The sequence below is a fragment of the Heloderma suspectum genome, chromosome 5 (genome assembly GCF_057233095.1).
Source record: "Heloderma suspectum isolate Gila_16-S chromosome 5, 16-S_ref, whole genome shotgun sequence".
Lineage (NCBI taxonomy): Eukaryota > Metazoa > Chordata > Lepidosauria > Squamata > Helodermatidae > Heloderma > Heloderma suspectum.
In genome coordinates, this window is record NC_139462.1 from 122,118,292 (window position 1) to 122,133,743 (window position 15,452).

A 15,452-nucleotide genomic window follows, 5' to 3' on the forward strand; every position below is an offset into this window, starting at 1 on the left:
AAGGGACAGATTGGGGATGCTATCGGTGTACCAACCACCATGATTCCCAATGGCTTCCCTGACAGAGCTGGCTGAGGTGGTCTCAAATATGGTTTTGGAGAACCCGAAGATCTTTGCCCTGAGGGACTTCAATTTCAATGTTGAGGCTGCCTTAACAGCATCAGCTTGTGACTTCATGGTCTCCATGACAATCATGGGGCTGTCTCAGCTTGTCATCAGCCCAACACATATGGCAGGGCATACCCTTGATTTGGTCTTTGCCTCAGGGTGTGGTTTGGATGTTAGGGGCAGGAGAAATCACTCCATTGTCATGGTCAGACCATTTTCTGGTGAAATTTGATTTCATGGTGCCAGCCCCTCCCTGCAGAGGTGGGGGACCCATTACAACGGTACGGATTTATGGAATCCATCAGATTATTGAATCCTATGGGATTTTGGATCCTATGGGGGATTTTCCTGTAGCCAGAGCTGGCGATTCTGTTAAAGCTCTTATGGTGCTGTGGAATGGCAAAGCATGAATGGCCATTGACACAAGCGCTCCTGAGCACCCTCTTCTGCACTGTGGAGTTCAGATGACTCCTTGGTTTACCTTGGTTAGCTTCAGACAATGAAACAGGCTGGAAGACAGCTGGAATTCAAGTGGTGTAAGACTCATCATAGGGTGACTAAATATGCATGAGAGCACATAATAGTATCTAATGTATATTGGTGAAGGTAGGTAGCAAAGAAGGTCTTCTTTGCAGCTTCCATTGCATCCCCAAGTAGCCATCCCGCTGAGCTTTTCTGCTTGGTCTGGGGGTTACTGTCCTCAGTGAGGTCCGCCTGGTGCCAATATTGTTATCTTTTCAGCACCAGGTTAAGACTTAACTCCCAGGCATTTGACAACATATGATATCTTAATTGGCCCTGGGATTTTTATTGTTGTGTAAAATTGTTTTATATTTTTATATGTAAATGGTTTTATATTATGTTATAATATTATATTTTTAGGGTTTTAATCTTTGTAAACTACCCAGAGAGCTTTGGCTATTGGGCAGTACAGAAATGTAATAAATTAATAAATTAATGAATGATACCTATCACTCCTCCCCCTCTTTAAGTGAAAGTATGCCTTTGGCATGCAACCTAGTACACAGGCCTTTATTTATGACAGGCATTTATTTATGACAACAGACACTCTTATTTGTAGAATTAATGTGCTAACTAAAAATTTAAATATTCCTCAGGAATAATCACGTGGTCTTAAGCACCAGGGTTAAGGCCTCCCTTATGGCCTTCTCATGGTGGGAAGTATGTAGCTGAAATATTATATAAACACACAATACATCCAACCTATGTATTTATAGCAGAAGATTTATATAGCATATGTTACATTCAAGGTAAAGTGGCTAGGAGTGGGGCTATCTTCCAATGTTAACTAAGTTTCCAGCCTTCCCTGCTTCTCTACCCTTCCAGTTGCCAGAAAACATGGGCAGTTTAAGAGTTAACGCTGGAAGATCATCCTACCCTTGTCCCCTTCTTGCAAACCATGTGATTTCCACATGTAGGATGGCAGGGGAAAGCAAAGGAAGTGCTGCAGCTTTGATTCTTTTTACCTAGCCTTCCCTCTCTGTTGGGGAAGCTTTTTGAGGAGCCTTTCAAAGACCTACAGGCAGAGCATGAGCAGTCATAACTAGCACCCAGTCTGAGACAACACCCTGTTTGCAAAGATGCTCCTGGCACCATCTTTGGAGTTCATGCACCTAACTCAGTAAATAGTACTGAAATATACTTCTTACTAAATGAATTGTTGGTTTAATTATGAACATCTGTTTCCACATTTACTCTGCATACAGCCAGGGTCTAATTTTTCCCTATATTCTGTGTGGTTGCTCTTCTGCCTTTCCTTACATCCAATGTAACCTAAAGATCTCAAGTTATTACAAGTATATTGTTGTTCACACCTCTTGTTCAAACCTTTTTGTAGCAGACTACACACCTGCTACTATCTTGAGATGATACTAAACCTATTTCTGGTTCATGTGTTCACTCAAAACCATTCTGTTCCATTTCCACATTAATCCAATATATTTTTTAATCCACATCCACATCTGCATATGTATTTTCTCTCTTGAATATGCATTTTTAAACTGTATATCCTTGGTTTGGGCCCAATAAATCCTTCTTCTTAGGTTAAAGCCCAAAATAATAATTTGCTTCACCTTATCTTGAGCACTGCAACACAATGAATTTGTCTAGCATCTAGAAAATAAATTCACAAAGCAAGCTCAAATTTTATTTCATTAAGAAACACCCAGTTGACTAATTGGCTCACATTCTACATTGATGAGACTCTTCATTTAAGTATATTTACATTACAGTTTTAATTTACCTGGAAGGAACAGGCAACCATACCATATGCAATGTGCTATTTCTGTAAAATAGATATTGTGTTATCAGTAGAACTGCAAAAGAAATTAAACATTGGTCTTGGAGATCATTTTCTCCAATAGATTCATCATTCTCTCTTGCAGTTGCAAACTTTGAACTTGGATGATGTTCTGCTGATCCAGAATCCTTCGCACTTCCCTACAGGTTTCTTCCATAGCCCTGCTCAGCTTCTTTTGTTCCTCCAGCATTGCTTCCATTAACTTTAGTTTCTTCTTTTGAAAGTTACAGTTTTGCATTTTTCTTTTCTTTATAGGTCTCTCTTCAGTTCTGAAATGCAAATGTTTCAGCATTAAATTTGCTATTGTCAGGCACCCAATGTTGTACATTTTCTCTTGGGAAGTTGGCTGTGTAATGTCTAATGTTGACCTGAACTGGATAAAAGCAATGCAATCAGCATAAAAACTGGATTGCATTTCAAAAGCTGGATCTGAAAACATGTCCTTTCCTACAGAAGGGTTTACTGTACACAACGTTTCTCAAATTTTATTCACAATATTTTGCATATTCCATGTTCCCCTCCTACATAGAAACATTCTTTGATATACCCACTCAGCCCTCTCTGCACTACTTTCCCACTGCCCCCCTTCTCTCTCTGTCTCTGTCTCTGTCTCTGTCTCTCTCTCACACACACACACACACACACACCACAGAAGACTTATTTTCCTCTCTTTCTAAAAATACTGGCAGCCTACAGACCAGAATGTAGTAGGGCAGAGCATCTCTAGGCTTGGCTAAATGGATACTATGCTCCACATGCAAAGCTATCTAATGAGACACATACTTTACCTTTTAGTCTGACTTTGTTGTTTTTATATAAACACAAACACTCATTCTTTTTGTATTTGTAGTATATATACCTAGGTACCCACTTCACACATCTGGCCCATGCCATGAGAAATTTCTTAGTATCTGAGGTGCCACAAGACTCTTCGTCTCACATGGAAAATTATCCACACCCCTGCCCACCCAAGGTTCCAGGTCTCATCACACTGTCTGAAAGAAATGTTATATATAATTTCCAGAGGCATAATCATGTTAATCTGTTGCAACAAAAATAACAAGTATTTTATGGTACCTTACGGCAAAATCCTATGTATGTTTGGACAGAAAAAAGTCCTACAACTACTGGCATTCCCCCATGGCTGAGGAATTATGGGGGTTGTAGGACTTTTTTTCTGTCTAAACATGCATAGGATTGTGCCCTTAAAAATTTATTATGACATAAACTTTCATGGACTACAATCTACTTCAGATCTGTTATCCTCAGTTGCCAGGTGTGTGCGTGTGTGTGTGTGTGTGTAGAAAAGAAAATATAAACACTGAGGATGGAAATGAAATGCAAAAATACAGCCTTTGACAATCATATTATTGCTTACATGCATGCAAAATAAGCACAGTGCCCATACACAATAGCAGTAATATAACTGTAGATTATAAAATGTATATATACAATATATAATTGTATCTTTTAATGAAAAACCTTGCATTTTAAGGATTTTTTTATGAAAGAGGATGGATTCAGACTATCATGTTAATCATTTTTATTTATTCCTAAGATTTATTAGTTGTTGTTGTTCAGTTGTTAAATCATGTCCGACTCGTCGTGGACCATAGCACGCCAGGCCTTCCTGTCCTCCACTCTCTCCCGGAGTGTGCTCAAGTTCATATTCATTGCATCGGTGATGCTATCTAGCCATCTCATCCTCTGCCGTCCCCTTCTCCTTTTGCCTTCAATCTTTCCCAGCATCAGGGTCTTTTCCAGTGAGTTTTCTCTTCGCATTAGGTGGCCAAACTATTTGAGCTTTGGCTTCAGTAACTGTCTTTCCAATGAGCACTCAGGGTTGATTTCCTTTAGGATTGACTGATTTGACCTCCTTGCAGTCCAGGGGACTCGTAAGATTCTTCTCAAGAACCACAGTTCGAAAGCATCAATTCTTCGGCGCTCAGCCTTCCTTATAGTCCAGCTCTCACAGCCATACATTACTACTGGGAAAACCATAGCTTTGATTAGACAGACCTCTGTCGGCAAGGTGATGTCTCTGCTTCTTACTATGCTGTCTAGGTTTGCCATAGCTTTCCTCCCAAGGAGGAAGCGTCTTTTAATTTCATGGCTACAGTCACCATCTGCGGTGATCTTGGAGCTCAAGAAAATAAAATCTGTCACTGCTTCCATTTCTTCTGCTTCTATATGCCAGGAAGTGATGGGGCCAGATGCCATGATCTTAGTTTTTTTAATGTTGAGTTTCAGACCAGCTTTTGCACTCTCCACTTTCACCCTCAACAAGAGGCTCTTTAGATCCGCTTCGCTTTCTGCCATTAGGGTGGTATCGTCTGCGTATCTGACGTTGTTGATAATTCTCCAGGCAATCTTAATTCCGACCTGTGATTCATCCAACCCGGCGTTTCTCATGATGTACTCTGAATATAAATTAAATAAGCAGGGCAACAATATACAGCCTTGTCATACTCCTCCCCCAAGTTTGAACCAATCGGTTGTCCCATGTCTGGTTCTTACTGTTGCTTCTTGACCCTCGTACAGGTTTCTCAGGAGACAGGTAAGGTGGTCTGGTACTCCCATCTCTTTAAGAATTTGTCAGAGTTTGTTGTGATCCACACAATCAATGGCTTTAGCGTAGTCAATGCAGCAGAAATAGACATTTTTCTGGAATTCTCTTGCTTTCTCCATGATCCAGCGAATAAGATTTATTAGTTGTATGATAGCTAATAGCCTTCAGGGCAACATACAATAAAAACACACATAAAATCCATACAAATCAAAGCATAAACACAACACAATAAATTAAAAACACTAATCAAAAGCATCACAAGAAAATCTAAAAGTATCAAGGAGATAAAACTACTTAAAAACACAAAATAGCAGCAGAAATATAAGAGGATTAAAAGGCCTAAGAGAATAAAATGCTCTTTATTCTGGCCCTGATAACATAACGAAGTAGGCACTAGGCAGATCTTTCTGTGGAGGGTATTCCATCACAGGGGGGCTACTACCAATCCCAAGTAGTCACCTGGTGTACCTCAGCATGCAAGGTCACTCAGAGGAGGATCTCCAATTATGACCTCAGGGTTCAGGTAGGAATATAAAAGAACAGGTGCTCCTTCATAAACTGTGGTCTCAAAACATGAAGGGCTTTATAGGCGACATCCACACTTTGAATCAGACCTACTAGATAGTAACTGGGAGTCAGTGAAGATGATACAATACTGGCATAATATGATCATATCCAGTTCCAGTCAGTATCCTAGCCACCATATTTTGTACTAACTGAAGTCTCTGGACTGTCTTCAGTGGCAGCTCCACATACAACACATTGTAGTAACCTAAATGGAAGATTACTAGGGCATGGGTCACTGAAGCCAGGCTATCTCTATCCAAATAGGGCCATAGGTGGCATTCCATGCCAGAGAGGATAGTTGTGCCTCTAATGGCAGAGATGAGTCTTCAAGCACCCCCAAGCTATGAAGTTGATCCTTAAGGAGAGTATAACCCCTTCATGTGATTATTGACACCCTGTTGTTTGAAACTTTCATCACATAATGATTTACGGTTAGATATTGTTAGGAAAAGGCCGTTACCGTTGATTTACGGTAAGACAGTGTTAGGAAAAGGCAGAGAGGGCCATCCCTTGAATTTCTGGTTTGAATAGACCGTCTTGTTTTCTTCCCTGGAATTGACATGAGAGCTGCTCATAGAAATCAGTGAAGAAATCCAAGATTTGACTGTAGCTGTAATTAGACAGCAGGTGCCCCCTACCCCCCAGCAAACAAACCCAAAAGTAGCTGCAAAGACAGGATGCCCTGCTCTTTCAGTCTTACTTTGTGTAGAAAATTTATTTTTTAATCATTTTTTTTACATTTAAAACCCATCTGCATGCAAGTCAGTGGAGCATGAGGCTTCTGCACACACCTGAGAACTGGATTTGGGCGTCCTGAGGGGGCATCTAAGTGGATTGACATTTGCTGCAACCAGAGGGGTGTTTTATATGGGACTAGAGATCTGTACCAGCCTCAGTGTCACCTCTGACCTGCAATATTAACAGTGGGTTACAGTGCAGTGTTGCTGCACGTTACTCTCTCAGCACAACCTTAAAATCATAGAACAGTAGGGTTGGAAGGGGCCTATAAGACCATCGGGTCCAACCCCAACCTGCAATATGGAGACAGCAGCACTGCATAGGTTATAGGGTTATACCTATAGGGTTATACCTATACTCTCCCAGCCTCAGCCTGACCTCCAAGCTGTAATCAGGAGTGTGATACTACTAGACTTCACTGCAGGTTTATTCTCCCTCAGCCTCAGCCTGACCCCTCGCCTGCAATATTCAAAGTGAGATATACTGCACTCCCTCTCTCAGCCACTGCCCACTGCAATATGGGCATAATGGAATTATGAAAATTGCATTGGCAGGTCTATTTGAAACATTTAAAAATTCAAAAAAATTACATTCACTCCAAATAAGAGCCAAGTTACCTCTCTGCTGTGACCTTTTGCTTGAGAGTGCTTGAAAGTAAACACACACACACACACACACACAGAGGGACTCAGCCGTTGCAAACCATATCCCTTCCTAATTCAGACCCTCAGTCAGACCCTCCACACCTTGCATTCCCAGGAGGGTCTGAAACCCATCCCTTCCCAAATCACTGACTCTTTGCTGTCCCCTCCAATGACCCACTGACTATTGTCCTGTCTGCTAAGTAGAAAACCGCCACCCCCAGGGGCTCAACTGACCTACATTTCCGCTCACTGTAAGCTAGTGCAGACCAGTAGTTGAGCCACAGCCTCCTTTGCTTTTGAAATGAGGCCCTCTAACCAGATTGGCTGCAGCAGCAGTTGGGGCAAGCTAGCTGGAGCTATTTAAAGAGGCAGGGTTGTGAGGGAGCTCTCTGAGCATGAGCAGTCCCAGTGACAAAGCATTTCAACCCCAGTGACAAAGTATCTATCTACAAGTGAGTTAAGCAACCATGTGAGATTAGCAACAGGGTAAGGAAGGCAGGGCAGTTGACTCTTCTCTGGCTTCTCTTAGGAAGTAACTGAAAATAAATATAAATAAATTCCCCACTTTCTTCTAGTAAATAACTTCATTTTCCAGGTAAACAAACTCAACAATAGCAACTACAAAAGCATTTATGAAGGTAGAAAGCCAACAGGGATGTTGGGGCTATCCAGTGTAGTACACCGAGTGTCATATGTACGGCTATCTGCAAGCTCAACAGAAGTCGTGGGTGTGTACTCAGCCTAATGAGCTCTTGGCTTTCAGGGAATATGTTTGTTCCCTTGAGGCCAAGGTTGCTGACTGGGAGAAGCTAAGAAAGGCAGAGAGACTGGTGGACGAGACCTTCAGGGACCTAATAGCAGTGTCCAGATCCCCAAGTGATAGCTCCTCTGCTGTCATGGAGAATAGGGTTCTAGTGGAAGGACAGCGTCATTCTGAAGAACAAGGAAATGATGCCTTTGAGGGGACCCATTCCTCAGAAGACAAACAAATATCCTCTCATGCTGAGCATGTGCCTCCAGGGGGCAGGGGGCTTGTGGTAGTGGGAGATTCAATCATTAAACACATAGACAGCTGAATTTGTGATGGGCGTGTAGACCACATGATAAATTGCCTGCCTAATGCAAAGGTTACAGATGCCATGCTATTAGTGCTTGTGCAGAGCTAAGCATAAATATTAAATACACAAGATTTGTTCAAAGATTTATATACAAATTAAAAAAAATGATTCAAGATTTACTTATATATCATGCTGTCTCAAGTTAATTTCTGACAAGGATAAAGGCAATCATGCCTAGTAGAGTAAATGCAATTAATGGCTCAACCAAAATTGTCTTAAGTACATTTGGACAAGTAGAAAGTGATGATACTTAGTAAATACAGTTATCTTTTAAACCAAAATGGTCTTAGGTAAATGGACTATCTCAAAATATTGATATTTAACAATACTTATACATCACACTGTCTCTAATATCACACAATTATAAAGGGGGTCATACGTAATAAATAAAGTCCACAATTGTTTATTCAAGGACGACAACTCTGGAATGTGGTGTCGTTTCTATACTTCTTCAGAAAACTAATTGTGTGACCCAATTGTTTGATGTACAGCCAAACTGTGTTCCTCTCTTACACTGAATGAAGGGCTCTGAAATAAAAAACGGGGGGAGCATAGATTATTCTCACAGAGGCCTAAGATGATGCTGTATAAAAAATAAAAAATAAATGAACTGCTACCTTAAATCATTACCAGAAAATTATTTAGGGAAAATTAGAGTGGAGAGTTTCAAATCATTTTAACTGATGTTTGTTGGCTCCAACATGAAAACTTCTTTTGTTGTCCTGAAGTATTAAGATAACGAGGTATGTAGGATACTTAACCAAAACATACAAGAAATGTTGATTACTGGCCTCTAAAATTAATTGGCTCACCTAGTATGTTACTGGTCGAATATTATTCCTGAACTTCAATGCTGAGCATGTAGGAGGTTTGTAGTAGCTTAAGTGAAGAAAAACACCAGAGAATGGATTTATATTGTGTAATCAGAGACAGCGTGTAATCAAATTAATCTCTAAAATGTGGGAACTGGAAAAAATGAAGTTGAAAGGAGGAGTCAAGAGGATTAAATCCCTTCAAAATGCTTGGAGGTTACTCAACACTACAATATTAGAAGCTCAGCTAAAATGTATACCACAGGTTGGGAAAGGTAGCTCCAAGTCCAAGCGGTCACCAGCTGGGTTAACAAGCAGGGTCAAGGAAGCTATTAGAGAAAAGAAGGCTTCCTTCAGAAAAATGGAAGTATTGCCCAAATGAGGAAAACAAAAGGGAGCACAAACTTGCACAAAGGAAATGCAAACAGACAATAAGAGATGCAAAAAAGCATTTTCAGGAGCATATTACTAACAACATCAAGAATTCTTTAAATATGTCAGAAGCAGGAAACCACTCCTCGTGCTCCAAGCATGAGGAGCTCCAGTGACAAAGCGTTTCAGCCCCAGTGACAAAGTGTCAGCAAAGAAGCGAGTTAATCAACTGTGTGAGGGAAAGGTAAGAGAAATTAGTTAGTTATTAAATTACCTCAGGTAATCATTTATAATTCATAAGTAGTGGCTGAAGCCAAAACAAGGGAACAGCAAAGGGAGCTAGATCCCAGAGGGATAACCCCTCACAAACTTACAGTAGAGAACTAAGTATCGGGGAGAATCCAGCAAGAACTTACAGGTCTAACAGCTTTGTACTAATTAAAAGAACCTAAGCCACATATTTTAAGTAATCTCAAACTCAGAAAGGGGGAATAAAAGCAATATAGAGCTAAATATTAGAAGGGAAATCCAGCAAGAACTTACAAATCTTGCAGCTTTGCACTAACGAAGTGTCAGTGAACAAGTGAGTTAAGCAACTGTGTGAATTTAGCCACAGGGCGAGGAAGCCAGGGCAGTTGACTCTTTCCTGTACTCACTGTAAGTACTCACTGTAAGTAACTCATTCTGTACTCACTGTAAGTAACCGTAAATAAATAACTATAAATTCCCCACTTTCTCATAGTAAACACCTAAGTTTTCCAGGGAAAACAAACGCAAATAAAAAAACATTTATGAAGGCAGAAAGCCAGCAGGGGGGCATGGGCTATCCAGTGTATTGCACTGAATGCCACATATACGACTATCTGCCTGCTGGACAGAAGTCATGGGTGTGTGCTCACTGTAATGAGCTCCTGGCTCTCAGGGAAGATGTTTGTTCCCTTGAGGCCAAGGTTGCTGACCTGGAGAAGCTAAGAGAGGCAGAGAGGTTGGTAGATGAGACCTTCAGGGACCTATTAGCTGTGTCCCACTCCCAGGGCGACAGCTCCTCTGCAGAGAATGCAGGTCTCGGGGAAGGAGGGCCTCGCATTCCTTGGAAGATGAACAAATATCCTCTCGCACCGAGGATGTGCCTCCATGGGGAGGGGGGGATTGTGGTAGTGGGAGATTTGATCATTAGACACATAGACTAATGTCTGTGCATAGACAGCATAGTGAATTGTTTGCCTAGTGCGAAGGTCGTGGATATCACATGCTGTCTGTGATATCATGTAGTAGATAGGCCTAGCTTAGTAGATAGGCCTGGGGTGGAGTCAGTGGTTGTGGTCCATGCTGGTATCAACGATATGGAGAAATGTAGTCGTGAGGTTGTGGAAGCCAAATTTAGGTTGCTAGGCAGGAGGTTGAAATCTAGGACCAACAAGGTAGTTTTCTGTGAAATGCTGCCTGTTCCATATGCAGGGCCAGCTAGACAGGTGAAGCTCAGGAGTCTCAATTTATGGATGAGACAGTGGCGCAGAGAGGAGGGGTTCAGATTTATTAGGCACTAGGGAACATTTTGGGACAAGCCAGGCCTGTACGAGACGGATCGGCTCCACTTGAACCAAAATGGAATCAGACTGCTGGCACTAAACATAAAAAAGGTGGCAGAGCAGCTTTAAAACTAAACCCTGGGGGAAAGCCGACAGGAGCTGGGAAGCATCCAGTTCAGGTTAAATCATCCCAAGGGGATAAAGATGAAAATGTTTTTGATTGCTCAAATGTAGAAGGGGAGAAAATAGGCCATGAGTATATGGTAGAAAATGATAGCCAATCAAAGAGGCCTAAGTGCTATAGCAAAAGATGCACACGACAGAGGCATCTGGGGAGGGACACTATGTATAGATGTCTCTATGCAAATGCTAGAAGCCTCCAAGCCAAAACTGGAGAGTGGGAGTGCTTGGTTTTAAAGGAGAACCTAGACATAGTGGGCATTACAGAAACCTGGTGGAATGGAGCGAACCAGTGGGATAGGGTCATCTCTGGATATGAACTCTACAGGAAGGACAGGGAAGGGCATACTTGGGGAGGTGTTGCTCTGTACATCAAAGAGGGCATAGTGTCGAGCACACTAGAACACCTACTAGACTCTTCCACAGAAGCACTGTGGGTGACAATACCAGGCTCAAAAAATAATGTAATGCTAGGAGCGTGCTATCATCCCCCAGACAGAATGCTTAGGGTGACCGTGAGATGGAAAACGAAATCAGGACTTGTAATAATGGGAGACTTCAATTACCCCCACATTGCTTGGATAAATGCATATTCCAGTCACAACAAAGAGGTTACATTTCTCGATGCCCTAAACAATTGTGCCCTAGAACCGTTCGTCATGGAACCGCCCAGAGGGGAGGTGACCCCGAATTTAATCCTAAGTGGTGTCTCCCAGGACCTAGTACGAGATGAAATTGTTGTTGAACCAGTTGGAAACAGTGACCACACTGCTATCAGATTTAATATATATTTGGGGGAAAATTGCCCAGGAAGTCCAACATAGTCACATTTGACTTCAAAAGAGGAAACTTCTCTAAAATGAGGGAACTGGTGAAAAGGAAGTTGAAAGCGGGAGTCAAGAGAATTAAACCCCTTGGAAATGCTTGGAGGCTTCTCAAAACCACAATAATAGAGCTCAGCTAAAATGTATACCACAGCTTAGGAAAGGTAGCACCAAGCCCAAGAGGTCACCAGCATGGTTATCAAGCAGTGTTAAGGGAGCTATTAGAGAAAAGAGAGCTTTCTTCAAAAAATGGAAGTCTTGCCCAATTGGGGAAAACAGAAGGGAGCACAAGCTTGCACAAAGGCGATGCAAGCAGACACTAAGAAATGCAAAGAAATATTTTGCACAGCATATCACTAACAATACCAAGGCCAACAATAAAGAATTCTTTAAATACATCAGAAGCAGGAAACCATCTAGGGAGGCAGTTGGACCTCTGGATGACAATGGAGTTAAAGGAGTACTGAAGGAGATTGCAGAGAAGCTGAATTAATTCTTTTCATCCGTCTTCACTGCAGAAGATATAGGACAGATATCTGAATTGATGTTTTCAGGAAGGGAGTCTGAGGAACTGAAGCAAATAGTGGTGACCAGAGATGAAGTTCTCAACCTTACTGATAAATTGAAAGCAAATAAATCACTGGGACCAGATGGTATCCATCCTAGAGTTCTCAAATAACTCAGATATTAAATTGCTGATCTTCTAACCAAAATATATAACATATCCCTAAGATCAGCCTCTGTACCAGTGGAAAGGAAGATGGCCAATGTAACACCAATTCTTAAAAATGGTTCTGGGGGGATCTGGGATATTACAGGCCAGTTAGCTTAATGTCTGTTCCGGGTAAATTGGTTGAAAGCATTATTAAAGATAAAATTAGTAAGCATGTAGAAGGGCAAGCCCTGCTGAAAAAAAATCAACATGGCTTCCGCAAAGGTAAGTCCTGTCTCACTAACCTTTTACAGTTCTTTGAGAGTGTCAATAAACATATAGACAGGGGTGATCCAGTAGACACTGTTTACTTGGACTTCCAAAAGGCTTTTGACAAAGTCCCTCACCAAAGACTTCTGAGCAAACTTAGCAGTCATGGAATAAGAGCACAGGTCCTCTCATGGATCAGCAACTGGTTAAAGAACAGAAAGCAGAGAGTAGGAATAAATGGTAAATTCTCCCAATGGAGGGAAGTAAATAGTGGGATCCCACAAGGATCTGTATTTGGACCAATGCTTTTCAACTTGTTTGTTAATGATCTGGAATTAGGAGTAAGCAGCGAAGTGGCCAAGTCTGCTGATGACACCAAATCATTTACGGTGGATAAAACAAAAGGGGATTGTGAGGAGCTCCAAAAGGATCTCTCCAAATTGGGAGAATGGGCATCCAGATGGCAAATGCAGTTCAATGTAAGCAAGTGTAAAGTGATGCACGTTGGGGCAAAAAAAATCCCAACTTCAAGTTTAAGCTGATGGGATCCGAGTTAGCGGTGACCAACCAAGAAAGAGATCTTGGGACTGTGGTGGACAGCTCAATGAAAATGCCAACCCAGTGTGTGGCCTCTGTAAAAAAGGCAAACCCCATGTTAGGCAAAATTAGAAAAGGAACTGAGAATAAAACCACCAATATCATAGTGCCCTGATACAAATCTGTGCTGCGACCACAATTGAAATACTGTGTACAGTTCTGGTTACTACACCTAAAAAAGACATTGTAGAGCTGGAAACCGTGCAGAAAAGGGCAACTAAAATGGTCAAGGGGCTGGATCAATTCCCCTATGAGGGAAGATTACAACAGCTGGGCTTATTTAGCTTGGAAAAAGGAGGATAAGGGGACATACGGTAGAGGACTACAAAATTATGCATGGTGTAGAGAATGTGGATAGGGAGACATTTTTCTCCCTCTCTCACAATACTAGAACTCGGGGTCATCCTATGAAGCTTATTGGTGGGAGATGCAGGACAGATAAAAGAAAGTGCTTCTTAACACAGCACATAATTAAACTATGGAATTTGCTACCACAGGATGTAGTGATGGCCACCAATCTGGATGACTTTAAAAGGTGATTAGATAAATACCTGGAGAAGGCTATGAGTGGCTACTAGTCCTGATGGCTATGTGCTACCACCAGTACCAGAGGCAGTAAGCCTATGTACACCAGTTTCTGGGGAACATGGGCGGGAGTGTGCTATTGCACTCATGTCCTGCTTGTGGGTTCCTGGTCAACAACTATTTGGCCACTGTGTGAACAGGATTCTGGACTAGATGGACCCTTGTTCTGATCCAGCATCACTCTTCTTAGGTTCTTTTGTTAACCAGCTAGGGAGGCAGCTGGACAATTGGGTGACAATGGAGTTAAACCAAGACTAAACGAGGTTAAGGAGATTTCAGAGAAGTTGAATGAATTCTTTTCATATGTCTTCACTGCAAAGATATAGGACAGATACCTGTGCCTGAACTGATATGGAGACAAAAGATGATGTTCTCAACCTTATTGACAAATTGAAAGTTAATAAATCACCAGGCCCAGATGGTTCCCATCCTATAGTTCTTAAAGAATTCAAACGTGAATTTGGTGATCTTCTAACAAAAATATGTAATATGTACCTAAGATCAGCCTCTGTACCAGTGGAATGGAAGATGGCCAATATAACACCAATTTTAAAACAGGGCCTCAGGGAGAATCTGAGAAATTACAGGCTGGTTAGCTTCATGTCTGACCTGGGTAAATTGGTCGAAAGCATTATTAAAGATAAAATTAGTAAACGTATATAAGGACAAGCCCTGCTGAAAAAGAATCAACATGGCTTCCGCAAAGGTAAGTCCTGTCTCACTAACCTTTTAGAGTTCTTTGAGACTGTCAGTAAACATGTAGACAGGGGCGATCCGGTAGACATTGTTTACTTGGACTTCCAAAGGCTTTTGACAAAGTCCCTCACCAAAGACTCCTGAGCAAACTTAGCAGTCATGGAATAAGAACACAGGTCCTCTTATGGATCAGTAACTGGTTAAAGAACAGAAAGCAGAGAGTAGGAATAAATGGTAAATTCTCCCAATGGAGGGGAGTACATAGTGGGGTCCCACAAGGATCTGTATTGAGACCAGTGCTTTTTAACTTGTTCATAGATGATCTGGAATTAGGAATGAGCAGTGAAGTGGCCAAGTCTGCTGATGACACCAAATTATTTAGAATAGTTAAAACAAAAGAGGATTGGGAGTAGCTCCAACAGGATCTCTTCAAACAGGGAGAATGGCCATCAAAATGGCAAATGCAGTTCAGTGTGAGCAAGTTTAACGAGATGCATGTTGGGACAAAAAATCTCAACTTCAAATATAAACCGATGGGATCTGAGCTAGCAGTGACTGACCAAGAAAGAGATCTTGGGGTTATGGTGGACAGGTCAATTAAAATGTCAACCTGCTGCTGTGAAAAAGGCAAATTCCATGTTAGGCATAATTAGGAAAGGAAATGAACATAGAACTGCCAAAATCACACTCCCCTCGTACAATTCTATGGTGCGACCACACTGAAACCTGGTGAGAAGATATTCCAGCTGAGGCCTGAACACTGGCAAATTTCTTTAAAGTGTGGGGGATTTTGTGCCCCACACTTTCAAGTTTTAAAACACTTTTAAAGATTCCCACCATTACTCACAACCCCATGTGTGCAACTGTGTGT

At 41.6% G+C, this 15,452-nt stretch overlaps 1 protein-coding gene across 2 annotated transcripts in view; it reads right to left on the reverse strand.

The window, feature by feature from the left end:
• Positions 1–2,051: 2,051 nt before the first annotated feature.
• The window catches only part of MSANTD1 (Myb/SANT DNA binding domain containing 1), a 60,360-nt gene continuing 46,959 nt past the window's right edge, over positions 2,052–15,452 (reverse strand). For both annotated transcript variants that reach the window (XM_084860364.1, XM_084860365.1), the window contains one exon: positions 2,052–2,697. In XM_084860364.1, the coding sequence (XP_084716490.1) occupies positions 2,457–2,697 (241 nt within the window). In that variant the 3' untranslated portion in view covers positions 2,052–2,456. The remainder of the gene's footprint in view (positions 2,698–15,452) is intronic.